Raw genomic sequence first — 18,813 nt, forward strand, 5'->3', positions numbered from 1 at the left:
CTTTGTTTTAAATCCTTTTGTGATGGAGGAGACAAAGAAAAGTGCTTGCCAGACACTTCATAATGCTGCACGAATTACCGGCCTACTTGCCTGCAGCTTTTATTGAATTCGTTGCCAGCCTTTCCACACTTTTAGCTCTGAATTACTTCTCGGCTTACTCAGCTGACCCTTTGTCACTTGACTGGGAGGATTAACAAGAGGGAAAGGTTCAGCATGTGATTAAGTGTGGGTCAGATGGAAGACTTTTCCAGCAAAACCAGTGTCAGAAAGGTTAGGATTAAGTGCCAGGGGACCGGGGTTATCTTGAGAATTTGAGAGAACACAGGGGATGAGATGTTAGAGGGCTTCCTGCTCTGTTATCTGTCCACCAGACCTGTCAGTAACCCCACCGCCCTCCCCACAGCCCAGCAGCCCAGCATTCACACTGGGACCAGCTTAGCTGTTTGATCTCCAGCTCTTGTTTGCAGAGGAGCTTGAAGGCCTTTTTGTAAACACAACCTAAACCTTCACCCCACAGAGACCTCTTGACCCCCCGTGAGATCTGGCAAACAGAAAGTGAACCAGCCACCGCAGCGCAGTTTTACTCGCATGTAATAAATGTTGCTGAGGTAATGTCAGACTGGTGCCCAGATTGTCTTTAATTACACCGTAAAGCAGTTTAATACAAGTTTTCAGCCTGCATCTTGTATTAACTGCATGGCAACGGCACATATACACAAGAAACCAGGTTACTGGGAGAAGCAGGACATTTAAAGGACGTGTGACCCCTACAATAGCCTGGTAACTATAAACCTGCATTACCGTACAGTTAGAGGCTCGCTTTTACTTGATAATTACGACTAAATTACAGTGAGAACAATGATGACAGGCCACCTGTTTGATGAAGCACCTACTCTCTTTGCAAGCAACAAATGTCAACAGTCTGAAAAACCCAGATTTTAACTTCATTTAAATCCAGGAAAACACACACAAGCGGTGATTTTCAGCTGTGTTATTTTAGTAATGGTGACAGTAATGGGGGCACAAACTAGGAAAATAACAGGATGTAATGTAAACTGCTGGAATAAAAAGGCAGTGACAGTAAAACAAACAATCAGGAGCAACCGGCAAGCATGGAGAAGCAGCAATGGGTAACTAAATATTCATTTAAAGGCTCGACAGTAAAACGTCTCATGGCCCGGGACTCTTTGTCTCACAGCGAGCCTCAGACGTATAACGTTTCATTCTTTCAGATGATTATTAATGAGATTTGACCTTCTCAGGTATCAGACAAGTAAACTTTAAGGCGTGGCCGTTAAAGCAATCAGATCCTTTATGTTGATTTTCTGCCAAGACCTTTTTAAATCGAGCCAGCCAGCAAAATGTTGAATACTGATAGCAGTAGGTACTCTGAACCATGTGAATTTAAAAATAATGAATTAGATCTGAACTTGTAAGTAAATCCATCTTCAGTAACTGTACTGCAGTTTTTTGTCTTTAAGCTGTATTTACTACTCCTTTTACTTCACCGGATGTGATCATAATCTTTTGTTGCCAAATTTATAATAATAAAAATACATAATATTCTCTAACACTTTAATATTAATATTGCTTTAGATCATAAATGTAAACTCTCCACAATTTTTTAAAATGTTTTGTGTGCAGATTATTTTTTGTGTATCATTTGCACATCACATGTTCTAATATTCACTACTGTTTACTGATGTTCAGACTGATGTTCATTAAAAAAAATTAAACAATTACATTTTTTATTTGCTGAACTGCTTATTAATTGTGACTGCTGATACTTAACCCTTTAGTATGTGTGTTATAATACACCACACTGTAAGTGTATGTTTAAAAACAGCACGTTAGAGTAAAATAAACTGCGACTATATCTGAAAATAAATGTCATTTCTTAGATTTTTGAACTATCACAGGTGTCGATAAAAGGTGGCCTGGGCGAAAAGGCCCCCTAGACTACTTTAATGTGTCTCTGTTAATGATGCTTCAATAGCTACAGTAGCTGTGAGTGCAGGTACTAATGAACTCTTAATAGTGTTAAATCTAACAGCCTCCAAATGATTCCACTAACTGTTTTATGGCCGTGTGGGCAGAACCCTAATTGGGGACTTGTGGATTCACAGCTCTCTTAACAACCTGCACTCGGAAACAAAACCTGTTCTCCACGGGGCTGAACACAGAGAACAATCACTTCTATTTCCCATCATAATTTTAATCTATAATTGATTCATATCATAGTGTATTTCTGTAAAAACGCAATTTAATTACTTTCCGGTTTTGTCTCCGAACCATTGTGACACAAAGAATCCAAGACACATACAAAGCTAAATGAAAGACATGAATTATATATATATATGTTTACTTATGCAATAAAAACACAAAAAAATAAATCCCACAACAGTTAGATAGAAAGAATGCTACTTTTAATATTTTAACTTCATCTTTTAAACCCTATTCCTCGCATCTCATGATGGAGACATGTCAGTGGCTAACCTTGTTTGTAGTTTACAAGAAAAACAGAACACAAATTAAAAGTCCTGAATGTGCTAATTAATTGAATTTGTCTATAATCCTGTGACTCAGAGGGGGTCCACAGTGTATTTGTGGTGGAAGATTAACTGGGAAGAAGGAAGTCTTCCTCTGCCTGGGGGCAGCAGCCCCCCCGCGGAGAAACAGCCGAGGTGTGACGGAGGGGATTCCAGAGCAAGTAACAAAAGGCAGACACTTTGATTTGAACAGCAGTGGTAGTCAGAAACACACACACACATATACACAAACCACAGTTCCTGATCCTGAGCAGCCCTGCCCTCAGGTTTCAGCCAGGCTGAAAGACGGCAGAAACTCCAGATGCTTCGCAGCAGTTGTGGGTAGAAGACGGTTGCCGTGGAAGACTGGCAGGAGGAGGACACTGATGCAGGGTTGGAGTTATGTTGGCTATGAAGTGGAACAATTTAACAACAGCGGCGGAGGCCTAAATTAATAGCAAAGCTGTGGAGGTTTTGGCCCGAAGGAGCATTTCAAACACGGAGAGAAAGCAGGGGCAGCAACAGAAAAGGGGGACGGGTGGGGTGGAAGGAGGCTCCACAGACTCTGTATGATGGATGGACTGGTGAGGAAGAGAGGAGGGTGGGGGTGTGGGGGAGTTCAAAAGAAAAATGACCCAGACTGCTGCTGTGATATAGTGGGAGGGAATGCAGGGCAGGGAAACATGTGGGGTTCTCATAATGAAGGAGGGTTTTGTGATAGCACCACACTGACGCAAACATTCAGAGACCTTAAATAAATATGGACAGACGCTGATTAAAGTCAGCTACCCATCGTGAAACAAACAAATCCAGCACTTCTGCTACGCTCCTGAAAGCTGTGCAGCAGGTCTGTGGAGATGTCACTGGATACAACACGAAGCTATTAGAGCTTTCAAGATGTCTCTGTGGCTTTAGTGGTAGGCATAAACCTTTTGACTGGGGTTAACTTCGGGGCTTTTAAAACATGATCCAGCCACACCCCCCCTTCCAATGCAGACAGGCAGAAATGAAAACCTCTCCTCACACACACCTACTTGCTCTCTCTCCTTTAGGGCCTGCTAAAGCCATTATGGCTCTAAAAGAGATCATATCGGCTCCAGGCAGACAGACAAATAGTTAGCTCGACAGTTAGATATGCCTGCAAACTAAGACGCCTCTGTGCTCGGGACAGGCCGACTAAATGTCTGGCTACTCTTCAGAGGCTCTCAGGTGTGACCGGCCAGTCTTGTGTGTACCACGGCCAAAATGGCAGACAGACACAGAGGCGTTTCTGTGAGCCCGGAGTCGAGTGAATATCCACTCTATCTTCCCAGTCACGGGCAAGCATATGCTCCGGCGAGCAACTCAAACACAAGCCAGATCTTCTTTCCTGCAGAACTATGCAGGCTTTCAGTCGGTTAATGCATATTTTTAGTCTGAGCCAAGGTCAAACATTTCGCCAGAGACCTTTCCTGACACGTAATTTCTCCCAGCAGCTGTGGTTTCTGACATTTGATGACTAACTTTGCATTTGAATCAAAGACTTTTGGCCAGACCACAAATGCATCGCGCTAGGATTTTAAGTGGGGATGATGGAGGCTTTGGTTCTTAGCTTAGTCACAGACGTCTTTTTCACTGAACTAACACCGTCGCATCAGTAGAGCCTGAACCCAGCAGAAGAAGCCCTAATGTCGCCTTCCCTGCACATATGCACGCACACACACGTGCACGCACTAGTGTTCTCGAAAAAAATTGCTGATGGCGTGTTTTCATGAAGTTATATTATTTCCAGATGGAGGTCATGAATAAAACCTGACGGAAACAAGTCGGGTGAAACTGGAAACTTGAAAAAACAAAAATGGAGGGGTATGGAGCTGGGTAAAAAAAACAATCATTCTCCTCCCCCGCTCATTCCCTGAGCCTTTCAAAAAGACCAACTTGTCAATTACACGCCTTAAAAAACAGAGGAACAGTGTGCCACACAGGAACACATGGACGGGAACGCTGTGTTTGAAATGTTTCACTGCAGTGAAAACATCCGTAAACAAAAACAACTTCTGGGAAAAAAACCTCAATCTTCAAAACTCTGTCCTTGGTTTCAGTCAAAAACAGAGTTAAGGGGAAAAGCGATTACTTTTAGACTCACTGAACATGCTGTGAAGATCTACTCGGGGGTTCACTAACCCCGCACCCCGTAGGCTCTCCAGCAAACCCTGAGCATAAAGAAAGACTCATTGTTGTTTCTTCGCTGCATCCAACTGAATAACCTAATTAATCTATCAACATTCTGCATTTGTAATGTATTTCCAAACATTTAAGCATAAAACAACATGTGCAACCTTCGCGCGAGGCCAAAACATCCATTAGCTCTGTCAAAAAGACTGCCAAGACAAACCCAATGTGACGCCAGACGTTTTCCTCTCTGAGCTGATGTGGAGAAGGATGAACCGCAGCTGTACATTTCACTAAATTACAGCTTATCACTTGAGGGATTGTTTCACTGCATTATCGAGGTAAAGACCTCATCTCAGGATAAATCCTGCGATGAGCTTACAGAGTCAGCAATTCGTTGTTGGTGCCTCTCCAAATTCCTGAGATGTGATTTGTGTGTCCCGACCTGCATGTGTGTGTATTTATAGGACACCAATCGATTAACGAGAATACCACAGGCATATTGGAATGAAGACTAGGAAACTACAACTTCAAAGCTAGGCCAGTTAGCTTAGCACAAACCTTAGAAAAAGCTACCCTACTGCTATTAAATGTATACGCAGATGTATAAATGGCTCTTTTTTCTAGAAGCGAATGTCCCATCACACCATTTCTTAACAGGGAGTAACAAACTACCTTCTTAAATAGTGTTTGAAACCATACAACACCACCCAAAGTGACTATGTATGGATCTAGCTGATAGCTAGCACTAGCTAGCTTGATTGGTGTAATGCATGCTAGTTTGTAATTAGTGTTAGAATTTGCCTCACCAAAGAACAAAATGGACACAAACTTGGATAGCCTGTAAATATTAATAATGGGGAAGATATGTTTTAAAATGGTATGAAAAGGACTTGTGTGGTATAGGGAAGCCATGCGTCATATAGCACAGCGGTCCCCAACCTTTTTTGCGCCACGGACCGATTTGTGCCCGACAATATTTTCACGGACCGGCCTTTAAGGTGTCGCGGATAAATACAACAAAATAAAACTAGTACCGGTACCGAAAAAAAGAAGATTTATTCATAACACACGTGAAAAGACCCAGGAAAACCGAGTTAACAAAAAAAACGATAACAAAATAACGCTAAAAACCGCTAAAAACCCTGAAAACCATACATTTCACACCCGAGTCTCACTCTCGCGGCCCGGTACCAAATGACTCACGGACCGGCCCGGGGGTTGGGGACCGCTGATATAGCATATAGCTTTTCTGTACTGTGACATATTTGCCAGGCTAAGCTAAGCTGTTGTGTTTAATTTTTACCCAATATATTTATGCCCAAAATGCTGGCTTTAAATTATTTGATTATGTGTAAATTTCCCATGTTTTTTTTTTTACCTAAATGCTATTTAAAACTATAAATGTAATAAAATCTGATCTAATAAAATTTACTTGATTGATATACATTCAGTTTTACCAGTCTTATTTTCCTCAACGATTAATTCAGTGAATAAATAAAATTTTTTGCAAAAGAGCACACAAATCAAACTGTGATCATTTTTCTTCTGCTCTTCTCTGACTATAAGATGTTTTTTCCCAGTCTAGGTGTAAGTCTGTGTACTGTTGCACAAATAAATTATGTGTTGGGAAAATTTTCCCACCAGGAAACCAGTCCTTCTAGTTAGCGTGGCTGTTGGTTTTGCCTTATCTAATCTGAGTCAGACTCCTTATCTTTATCATCTGGACTCTAATCAGCCGGCTTTGTCCAGACAACAAGGGGCCAACCTAAGGCAAAGACAATTATTTGTAGACAGGGACATGCCCTTTCAAGTCAGTGGCACTGGTATGGCTGAACGGTAAAGACTCACCGCAGAGATATCTGGAATTTGCTGCTTCCATTTTTGTTTGAGTGGCGTTTTCCGGCGTGACGTAGGCGTGCCTTCTTGAGAAATTAAACAGATTTTTATCGCTTCTTAAACTGTGTGTGTGCATCAACATTCGAGTTTTACCTCAGAAGTTAATATATGAAGAGCCGTTGATGGCATGTGGCAGAGATCTCCTGTTCGTATCACATCAGAGGTATTTTTTTTAACCCTCTCCTAGCACAAACTCAGTAGTTTCTGAATCTGACTTTACAAATCCCTCCACCCTGCAGACCTGCCCATATCTCAACCTCGCCAGGTTACTTCTGGCAGGCACAGATGGCAGCCCATTCGTGTGCTAACCACAAACTGAGCTCTGATTGTCCTGATGTCTGCCTTTGTCTTACAGTAATGCCCCCTCTCTCACCATGAGAAAGGGCTGGCAAGTAAGCCAATTTACATGTATTAATTAAGGCTCATAATGAGCTCAGCGTGGTGGGGCATTTGAATGCATTCTTCTGGTATTATGCAAACTCTGCAGAGCGCCTTTCCTCTGAGCCATTCAGATGGGCTGCAGATAGTGGATGTGGGGGATGCGAGAAGATAAAGGACTTAAAAAACACACAGAAAACCAGGTCAGCACGCACATTCGAGGCCCCCCTCCCCCCACTGAAACACACACGAAGGTGTTAATGAGAAGTAAACAAGCTGTTAGTTGCACTTACACTGAATACAATAAAAATGCAAATGAATACAACTTAAAAAAAAAACAGTAGAAACATTATATTTATATATCTGTACAAACTAAAAAACTGCACAGTTACAACAAGGGAAGTATTAAAAAACAAAAAACAAATGAATAATTTTTCATTGAAAATAAAAGTATCACCCACAAGGTGCATGAAAGCTGTAATGCACAAACATGTAAGAACAATTACAGTCCATTTAATCATATAAATATTTAGGAATGAAACACTATAACTAAGTGCACAAAAGTATCTAAAGCAAACAAAAAAGACTGCTCTGGAATGGTTTTGATCATCTTTGCTCATTGTTGATGTGTAAACGCTTACATGGTTGTTGCCGTCTCATACGGCGGTGCAGCTAAGCCAGGGAACCACGAAAATACAGCCACAACCTCTGCGCATTAACATCAAAGTGTATTTGTATAAGAGCTTGTTTTCCTTTCTCGTTCTCGGGCTTCAAACGCTCAGCGACTATACTTATTACCTCTTTGGTTTAAAAAAAAAATAAAAAAAAATCTGACAACAGGGACCCGACCTCACAGTGAAAGCTGACGCACATGGCAAATAAAGGAAAGGTAAAAAGAAAAAAAAATGTCAAGGGCATGAGGCTCTCCCTGCTTAATTGTACCTGAAGGGAAATCCCTTTAAATAGTAGCTGGCAGAGGGGAGTGAGCTGGCAGGCAGATCAAACAGTCACAGAGCAAGAAGCCCCATAAATACATCACATTCAGTTGCTGGCTTCAAACGCCTCCTCGTCAGCCCGGTCTCCACGCTGCTCCTGCAGATCCACAGAGCCGTGCTGCGTTCGACTTGTTAAACAGGAGGACGCGGTTCTCGAGTGCCACGTCTTGCATTAGTTCCCATCGCCCCGCTGTGTGCCATCTCTTGGTAACTCCCATTTCGACAGAAACTCACTCGTAGGTCAGGCGCTTGATTTTTCGACAACTTTTGTCTTCTTTACATAAACTTCTGATGTCCCATCAGGCACCAGGTGACTGAAGCCACTCCTGAAAGAGGCTAGGAGGCGGCCTACAGAGTAGAAAAGAAAGAGAGAGACAGAAAAGCAGATCCACGTTAAACAAACTGGCAACATCAAGAAAGTGACATGTCCTGACTCGAAAATCTAAACTGTGTATTTTAACTTTAAAAAAGCTTCACTGGAAGATTAAAAGGAGCAGCAATTGTATGCTTAGCACTTCTAGTCATGTGGCAGGTGTGGTTTTGTGGGAAGTCATACAACTGGTGCTTTTCCATGTCTACTTGATAATGGGAGATGGGGAACTATGTACCAGTAGAACCAGTAGAGGAGGCTTTACTAACCCGTCCAAGTCTTCTGCCCTGTTAGAGTGAAGCTGTTGCACTGAGAGTGGGAGTTACAGATGTACGCTGCCTCTCGGGCACTGTGGACTGACAGCACGCAGCCCTGCTGGCTGTAGGATGGCCAGCAGCGGTACTCCACGTTGCCAGAAGTGCCCATCCCTCGCATCACAGTGTAATCTAACCACAGAAGAAGAGATGCCACTTCAGTACGTGAGGCTGCTGAAAGATTCTGAAATGCTCTCCAGGCATAAACACGGAAGTTTAGTAATCCCTGGAGGGAAAACAAACACGGTGGAGCACTGAAAGAAAAGAATGCTAATGAAAATAAAATAAGGGATCCCTAAATGTAAGACTACGTCTCATAGAAACACAGACTCTGGTTTTGGTTGGGAGATATTTAAAGAACAGATATTCTTATAATAAAATGACACAAAAAATGTAAGTGTGAAAATGTAAATCTGCTGAACAGAACAGGATTTAATATGTGCTGATGCTCTGAAATTACCTCAAAGCGCTGACATATATTAATATGTATTATTTATAATAAACTAGCCAGCGGTAAAGTATTACTTTAAATTATTATTTAATTTGCAATATTTTTCTTAAATGAAAACAATAATTTAGTCAGTAAAATACTAGGAAATATTTTTAAAAAATACAAGCCAATGTCTTAATTTCTTTTTATTTATTTTTTTTAAACATGGGATCAAAGAACAGAGCTGCCAAGCAGGAATCACAAAATGCTTTTTGCTTGAAAAATGATTTCTTATTTTGGAGTTACTCAACTAACTTATTAGGCGACAAATTGTTTCAGTTGTTTTTGTTTGAAACGCCAAAGCAGAACCTTCTGCGTCTGTCATCGTCTCTAATTATGTGTCAAACGTTTCATTTGACACCAGCGATGTTTTGCTCCCACACACACACACACACACACACACACACACACACACACACACACACACACACACACACACACACGTCTGGTTTGCTATCCTCGTGGGGACATCCCATTGACATAATGCTTTCCCTAGCCCCTTACCCTAACCCTAACCATTAAAAATAAATGCCTAACCCTAACCCTTACCCTAAACCTAACCATAACCTAATTGTAACCCTGACAGTAAAACCGCATTTTGAGTGTGAAAATTGCTTTCAACCCCGAGGGGACCTGGATTTTGGTCCCCACGGTGCAGAAAGTCCCCACCAGGATAGTAAAAGTCAGATTTTGGTCCCCACCAGGATAGTACGAACCCGTACACACACACACACACACACACACACACACACACACACACACACACACACACACACACACACACACACACACACACACAATCAATCGACCTCATCGTCCACTTTCCAAACATTTGCCGTACATTCATCATTATAATTCTTCCTGTCAGTCGTCTTGTGGATCTGGCCTTAAATCATCTGCTACACATTAGCAGGAGCCATGAGAGGAAGGCATGCTCACATATGCCTGCACACACACACTTACACACACACCAGAAATGGACAAAAGCCTCGTCTGTGAGCCCGTACGGAGGAGGCTCACTGTTACAAACTGTTAACCTTCCTAAATGGCAGGAGGCGGTGTGTGTGTGGGGGAGTATTGTTAAGAGGAAAAAGACACGAGGATCTGCCTTCTGGCTCTGAGAAAAGGGAACAAGGAGAAGGAGTGTTTGGAGGATCCTTCTCTGGGGAGAAAAAAAATGAGGCCTGTTGGGGTGGCAGACCTCAGCTGTTAAAGAGACAAAGACATACAAGTCTCAGTGTTTAAGATGAAGAATGGGAGAAAGGACCTCGTTTTCCTTTAATATATAGAATATCATTTAACGGTGAATTTACGGCCCGGCCTATGCGGTCTCTACAGTTCTGTACACAGCTGGATTTATAGTTGCAGCAGTTTTTAGGAAACTACAGTAAATCTTCATCAGGTTTCCCTCCATCACATCAGAGATGATCTCAGCTGTGGACAGCTTACATCCACATTACCAATGAATCTGCATCTGTCAACAATTTCAAATTAAGACTCTGGACCTGATGAGTCTCCCTCCCTCTCTCTCTCTCTCACACACACACACTATTACACAGGCTTTAGCTCTGTTGCCATTTGGCTTCTTTTATAAAGATAAGTTGGGACTTTGGCTGCAGTTATGTTTTCTCTCTCTTTTTTAAATTTCCTTTGAGGGAAAACATTTTAATTCATGTGGCTTTTAATATACAATCCCACAATTACTCAGTTTTTTTTCCCCCTCAGGCTGTTTAATCATTTAAAAAGACAGTTCTGTCAGATAAGTCACATTGGAAATGATTTATTACAGCAGCCGAACAGAGTTTGGTTTCTGTGCTCTGAGCTCATCGCTCCCTGCAAACATATAAAATTGGTTAGTGATGAGTAAATATCCCCCCTTGGAGTGTGCAGGTGAGTGTGCTGGGGAGGTGGAGCAGGGTTGAAGCATTAGGGGCACTGACATATGTGAGAGGGTGATGGTGGAAATTTTGCAGCTTAACTACTGCCCCTGCCTCAAACTGGGGAGGGCGTGCTTGGTGTATGTGAGGAGAGTGCGGCATGTTACATGTGTGCGACAAAAATGCAGCTTTGTTTCTAGTTTGTGAAAATGACTAATTTGGTTAGAAATAGATGAGAAGTTTAATACCTTTTTCATATTAGTGCAGTGAGCATGCAGCTAACCACCTTAGCTTAGCAACTGGAATAAGGGAAATGTGGAAAAATATGCCCACCAGCCCTTCATACGCTTACTACTTATCTCCCTTTTTGTTAAATCTGTGTAAAATCTGAAGTGTGCAAGCAATCAGGACCGACTTTAAACAAGGAGATTTTTTTAAAGCTTCGATAGAGTAAAGCTGGCCATTTCCCCAATATAGGAAATTAGGCTAACCAGATGCTGGTAATTTACTGGATGGAGTTGAATTCTCAACATGATTGAGCCACGAGCTTTATTTCCCCCAATATGTGGAACGGATAAGCCAAGCTGGTGCTGAGCACAGGCTTTTCCTCCACCCACAAATACCTCTGCTTCAGCTAATATGCTGAATTAATAAACACACGCATTTTTCCCCCCCACAGTCTTATCACACACACTCAGCAGCAGCAGCAGCAGTTGTCTCCTGGCACCTCCTTGTTAAGCTGAAACATTCCCTCCCGGTGTCAGCCTCGGCACCAGGGCCTCTTTACCCTGAATCTGTGATTAAATTCACAAAGTGCTGCTATATAAACAGTCCAGCATCTGGGGGGACGGAAAATCTCACCACAGGAACGCAGCCAGTCATTCTGTTATTAATATTTCATACGGCTGAGAGGAGCGGGGGAGGGGGCGTGGTGGAAGCGAGTTGGAGAGAAGAAAAGTGAAGGACATTCAGCGCTTAGGCTGGGCGAACACAGAAACAAGTAGGACAAAGATTTTGAAAAACTGTTTACGTGGCCGTTCTGCACAGCAAAAAGCGAGGAATTTTAAATGTAATGAAGTAAAAAAAACATTTCTTTTTTAAATGAACGCCAACTGCACTCTCTAAACAAAAGACATACAAGATTAATCTCACTTTGTTGGTCTTGTCCCCTCATTCCAGCTGCCTAATAAACCTGTCAAAACAGCCCCTTCTTTTTCTGTTTTTTTCCCTTCTTAAATAGAAAATGAAAACACAGGTGTAGACCGTCTGCTTTTCTCTACAAGTAGATTAAAAAAGCCAAGCATTCTCTTCATGCTCACAAAAAAAAGGAAACAGGTCCACAAGAGAGCCCAGTGTGCTTTTATATAAAGCAGCCTTCATTCCACGAGCGCTTACCTCTGATTATTGATGGAGGCAGGTTCTCCAGGTGTAGGCCAGACTTATAGAGGAGGAGGATGTGTTCAAAGGCCTCCAGCGTCTGATTGATGTCAGCTTTCAGCTCCCCTGGACACACACGCACGCACAGTGAATTCAATCTGGTTAAAGATTTAAGTGACTACAGGCATGAAGTCAGCCATTATGGATGATTTTTTTTTTTTTTTCGCACTATGCTGTCTACTCCCAGTTGTGTGATCTCAACAAATAACCACTTGTATTCATTACTGCGTTACATGTCATGAAGCATCTTGTCTTGCTCATTAAAAGAAGCACTTAGGTAGAGGCATGTCATTACACGACTGCCGTAATGGAAAGATTTGCTTTCTGATCTTTAGTAGCGAGCGTCCCCCGTCATGTCGGGACGACTCTCATCCTCACCTGTGGCGTTCATGATGCGGTCTACCAGGTGTGTGAGGCCGGGCGGGGCCTGGTGAGGCAGCAGGTAGGTGAAAAAATACCTAAAGTCGGGCAAAGACACTCATTCAGAGAGAGAGAAAGTTGGACAAGCCCTATCGCATAGCCGTCTCGCTCCGTCTCACACGTAAAGCTCGTAAAGCTGTCAAAAAAATCTGAACCATTTTTAAAAAGAAATTACTCTTTTTTCCCCCCACTGAAACTAACAATGCATTACACTTTTTCCATCAAACTGCAAATTTCCAGCTGCACGTCTCCACTGTCAACACTTTAGGTGTCAGCTTGTTCTATATTTATGCAGTTATCCGTGTAGCCGATGCTCCGTCTATCTATCACGCAGTAAAACTGTCACTTTTTTTTTTTTACCTGTAGGCGTTGTAAATGTTCCTCTTTTCGTTTAGCCCCTCACACACACCCCGAGCTGAGCAGGGCAGAGTGAAGTTTCTGTGTGGAAACTGGAGAGTGCAGTCTGCGTCTGTGTGACAGGTGGTCTCCTCCGCGCTGGCATCATCCAGGTCCGTGAGCTTCAGCGAGCCGGACACTGTGACAAACTGCCGAGGCTGGAAGTCCAACAGGGCCACGGAGCCCAGAGGAGACTGAGAGAGGAAGTGGAGGAGCCGGACCAGGTCCAGACACACCTGGAGATTAGAAACATCAAAGTCTGATCAGCTAGACTCGTGACAGTGGTGAAATATTGCTCAGGAATATTTCATATTGGAAGCGCTAAACGCATTGTAACTGAAGCCAGTTAGATAACTGCTGAAGTTATTCATCAAGTATGTACTCAGCTGTCTGACATGAGAATATGCTTATCTTTTTCTTTAATGTTAATATTTTTGATCAAATGTCAAGAAATGTTTTTTAAAAATGTATCAAATACAAATATAATTACAGGCGTCAAAGCTTTACATTTTCTTGATTTTAATATATAATTTTTAGGCGTGTTGCACATGGTTTGATCTGAAACTGATAAAAAACCAGGCTGCCGTGTTCAGAGTGATTGTTGTGTCATACCAACAAAATCCAAAAATACCATATTTTCTGCAATAAAAGAAAAATACGAGAATTTTTTAGGTTTTGCAGAACCTAAAAGTATTTTTAACAATGACTTTTAATCTTTTTCCATTCTCTCTCTCTCTCTCGTTTTATTTTTTCAACCATAATTTAAAATCATAATCATAAGTAATTATCTTGTAAGTGAAAAATGTCATTTGGCCAACAAAAATCTGTTATTAATATTATTATTTGACTTGTTTTCAAGTTAAAAACTGACTTGTTTTTCCTCTAAAAACTCAGAACATTGGACAATTTAATTAGGTTTAATTAAATGGCTAAAAATGGTTAAAACTGGAAGCCGTGCAAAAGCCTTCCCTTTAAAGACGGTTCACCAACCACATTTGCAAACCATTTCCTGACACCGTTTTTATAGTACTCTTTAAATCCTATAATAAAAACAGAGAGAGGGAATAAGTAAGGCTACCAAAAGCAAAATTAAAGCATTAGCCATGCGCTAAAAGTGCATGAAATGCTTCTGTCGCACTACAAACATAGCTGCAGTGTTAGGTAATGCTCCGAGTCTCTTGGACGTCGCTTGGTGGAATCGGGGGCATGGCAAAAACGGGGCTGGCTGAAACCAAACACCCCTGGATTACTGAAGCTTGCACAGATGCGATGTAGCTGAAAGTGGCCAAGCAGCTCAAGGGGAGGGTTATTATGAACCGCTATTTGGGTGATGCAGCAAAAAGTTGCCCACTGTTGAGATGATACGTGCAGAATGCCAAACTACTTTTTGCCAGTCCAAAAACAAAACATGCATGCTCAGGCATCCCCCCCCCCCTCTCTTTCCAACCACTCTCCTTTTCAAACACATCCATGCGCGAAGGCGAGCATATCTGAATCCCCGGAGTGTAAATTCAGCCTTTGTTGGCTTCCACTGTGGAGCATACCTGTGATCGGAGGGGGGTTGTGCTAAAGCTGTATGTGTGCATCTAAGTGTGTGTGTCTGGGATGAAATGACATTCCCAGTCATAAGTGGATTAACTCCAGGGCCCATCACAACTCCAAACCTCGGCCTGATCAAATGGGCCGAGGGACAGATGCCTGACCTCCAGGAGTTTCCAACATCGGCCTCCGTCATTTTTCAACCTTCACCTTTTCTGCCGACTTGAACAATGGCCTGCACATGCTCTGTGCACAGTACGTGTGAAATAGATACCTCTAACTTCCCAGTGCGTCTGCAGTGTATGAGATAAATGACAAAACACGATGTGGTGCTTACTCTGAATCTGTCCTCCCAGGGGCTCTGGAGCAGCTGGATCATCTGGAGAGGGTTCCCCTGCTCCAGAATGACTGTGACTCTTCCGGCCTCTCCTTCTCTTCCTCCTGGGCCTCCTGCACAGTGACCCTTCAGCTGCAGAGTGGAAAATAACTAGGTTAAGCCACAGTACAATAAAGAAAGGCAGTGTAGATCATGCTACTGTTTGTTTTTTGCATTTTAATTCAGAGAAAGCAACGGGTTAAAATGTATTTAAGGTTTTGAACAAAGATTGCATACAATGTGTCATCAAGCTCGTTCTAGCAGTTATGACTTGTGATAGAAAAATTACATTATAGCCAAGAGAATCCAGCACATCTCTGAAATGAATCAACTGGGCTGTCACACGACTGCAGGACACGAGAAAGAAACCCCTCGGTGTAGCTCAAACTTCTTCTAAATTGGGCTGTAATGGTTTGAGTGAATAAGCGCCGGGGGGTTTCAGATGCAACCATGGATAGTAGAGGAGGACAGAAGCACATTGTCTGCTCTCGCTAAACTGGACCCAAAGGTCAGAGGAGGGTCACCGAATTTAATTTAATTAGATGGGAAGGCCCTGCAGCAACCTTTCATGCAGCTCAGTGTGTGTGAAACAAAGGAAAATGTGAGCTATAGTGCGAGGATTATGGAAAATTTTCACTTTATCCAGTTTCCCCAGCTGGAACGCTCAGAAGGCAACAGTAGCCTCTGAAACTTCATGGCCCTTAAATAAACACTGAGAAAGACGCAGACTAAAACGCTGTTTTAGCATTTGAACTCGCAACTTAACAATTTAAACTGATTAAAAACAACCCATCAAAGCAGAGGGAGAGGAAACTTTACCTTAATGACGTTCGGATGCTGGAGTCTTTGGAGAAGGACCATTTCTTTCCTCAGCTTGAAGGAAACGAGTTCGCGACATCCCCGAGGATCTTTAAAGTCCTCCACGCACTTCCCCATGTCTATACCCTGCTCGTTGACGAGTTTCAGCGCCACAGGCTCAGATTCCCCGGCTAGATTCACTTTGACAACCAGCTTGGTGTATCCCGATCCGAGGATCTCCACCGCCTGCATGTCGGCTAGGGAATCACAACCCATTTCATCCAGATGCGCTTTCCGGGAGCCAACTGTGATCTCATTCCACAGACTGTAATCCAAAGTCGAGTCACGCTGGGAAAAACTTTCTCCTAACAGTCCGTTTTCATCATCATCACCAACACCAGGTGAAAGCAGCGGAATAATTTCTTTTCGCCTCTCGTTGAGCTGGTGAATCAGCGCCTCGCGGAGCGACGCTAACTCCTCGTCATCACCAGAAGGTGCGGTGGAAAAGTGCGAGATTCTTGCTCCAAACTGCTGCACGCTGCTGATCAGGAGCGTCACCAGAACTGAAAGAACCACGAAAGCCAGGAGGGCAGCCGCGCGTAAAGAGTTGCCCATCCCGGGCATTTTCCCTCTGATGGCACGGCTACAGCTGCCAAGACGCACAGCCGCCGGCGGAGGTAATCGCCCTCTCAAGTGAAAGGGCTCCTGACTTTCTGCAGGGAGGAACGATCGGCTCCTTGTTTCCACCTCCCCGGGAACTCCCTCTAGAGGTGTGTCCTGCTGGCTCGTAACTTTACACCCGCCGGACAGCTTTGCAGGAGAGCTCGACCTCGCGTTGTCACACAGTGTGGCTGAATTTACAGCAGCAGTCATGGAGTTAATCTGAAGAAAGTCATGAAAATTAATGAAAATACTTAGTTAAAAGACACAGGAGAAGAAAAAAAATTTGAGAGTTGAAACGCGTAGATTTTATGTATGGAATGGCACTAAAGAATATACCTCAAATAAACAGACAACGCGTAGGGTACTATATGCTTATTTATTGATTGATTTATTTTCATTATAAAGGTAAAAATAATTCAACCACTTACACAATCTGCCCAATAGGTGGCAGCAAAACACCTTTGTGTTCCTACTCACAGAAACAACAACGTGTTTCTATCAACTCGACGATGAAAATAAACAGACATATTATTTTCTTCTTCGCTCTTTGTTTCCACACCATATTTTAAGCCATATTTCTGCTTGCATCTTTGTTATGAGCCGAATGTGTTTGGGCTACAGATCTCGAAACAGCACTGAAGCTTTAATGAAGCGTTTCCCTTCCCGTCCCCATTCACTGGCAGAAATCTGCCACAGGAAATTACCATGGCTGTCACCTCAGTACCAGCCTCAAGCCAAACCCTCTCATTATACATGTGTGTCTGGTATCCAGTACAAGTCTGTCAGGCTCTGCATTATGTGGGTATTTGTGTGGCTTTCCCCCCACCCCACCCCATTGTGTATGTGTGTGTGTGTGTGTGTGTGAGAGAGAGAGAGAGAGAGAGAGAGAGAGAGAAAGAGAGTGTGTGTGTGTTTTTGTGGCATGCTGAGCAGTTAAACAGTGTAAGTTAATCAGTGCCTGAAGTCAACAAGGCATTAGCAATGTCAGCTGCCACACAGGTGGATCAGAAAACGCTTTTGTTCAACGTGAGGCCAGCGATTCACAAACACAAACCTGAACACTAAGTTTTTAAAGACAGATCTTAAATCAGATCAGATTTAAACAGCCGCACCCCCTCATCTATGACTTTCACAGTTTGTTTAACCTAGTATGAATCAGTGCTGACCATCATGAATCACTTATAACAGACATAAATTGGGCCACGCTTTCAGATTTAAAGCCATAAAACGAGACTTTTCATCTCTCCTACAAAACTTTCTCACAGCCTCCCTTTCTTGATCTTTGGCTTTCTTTCAATAAATTATTCCCTTCTCCCCTCTCAGCGGTGGCCTCTCACAGACAAGCACCCACTGCCATGATTCATATTTATAACCAGATCCAGACCAGCGGCCGCCTCATTAGCAGACTTTCACACAGGTCTGCTGTGTCACAGTCACTCCTTTCTTTTGAGTCTGGTGGGCTTTGGCTAGTTCTCTTCTCTTCTCTTCTCTTCTCTTCTCTTCTCTTCTCTTCTCTTCTCTTCTCTTCTCTCTAATCAATAACAGCTCCACAGACTGAGGTATGTAAAATCCACACCAAAGTCAGGTCAAATACTGAACATTACTCTTTTGAGTCAGATCAAGGTAATACTATACTCTTCTTAGAGAAGATTTTTATATTCTACACAACTTATATAGCTGCACTCCCTACTTACTCAACAATGATTATTCTTATTTAGGAAGTCTTCATTTGTAACCGGCAGGATTTTACAGCACACTAATCAGGATGACGTGGTGCAGGTTATTCTGATAACAGTGTGTAATGATGATAGAGCAAGGCCAGTGAGTCCTTTACAGGCAACAACACAGGTATTTAAAAGAACACCAGGTCAAAAAACAGACCTATAAATTGAGCTGTTGTCTTGAATAGTTGTTATAAGATTGAATTGAGAGCTGTGAAAGAGAAGCTTTAGATGGATGTTTCTTCTTAACTTTAAGGAAGTAAATAGGGTTCAACTGGTAAATGTCTTTAGAGCAGTATCATAGTGTTGAATTGTCATTGTCAAAGATGAAGGAAGACAGACATCTTCCTTCTATTCTGAACAAAAATCCTAATTTCATTTTTAACTTTTGGGCCAGATGCTGAAACTTAAAAGAGAGTCAGGTATCAAGCAAAATACCTTCCAGGTATTTGAAAGACTCC

The 18,813-nt window shown here is 42.6% G+C and overlaps 1 protein-coding gene across 1 annotated transcript; it reads right to left on the reverse strand.

The window, feature by feature from the left end:
* Positions 1–6,572: 6,572 nt before the first annotated feature.
* pkdccb (protein kinase domain containing, cytoplasmic b) lies at positions 6,573–16,911 on the reverse strand. Its single transcript, XM_063497358.1, has 7 exons — positions 15,990–16,911; positions 15,132–15,263; positions 13,220–13,491; positions 12,818–12,897; positions 12,398–12,505; positions 8,591–8,767; positions 6,573–8,299 (listed from the first exon to the last, which is right to left on the reverse strand). Exons 1-7 carry the CDS (start codon positions 16,839–16,841, stop codon positions 8,193–8,195), a joined length of 1,728 nt encoding a protein of 575 aa, XP_063353428.1. The 5' UTR covers positions 16,842–16,911; the 3' UTR covers positions 6,573–8,192.
* Between the last annotated feature and the right edge of the window lie 1,902 nt (positions 16,912–18,813).

This window comes from Pelmatolapia mariae, linkage group LG16_19 (genome assembly GCF_036321145.2).
Source record: "Pelmatolapia mariae isolate MD_Pm_ZW linkage group LG16_19, Pm_UMD_F_2, whole genome shotgun sequence".
Taxonomy (NCBI): Eukaryota; Metazoa; Chordata; class Actinopteri; order Cichliformes; family Cichlidae; genus Pelmatolapia; species Pelmatolapia mariae.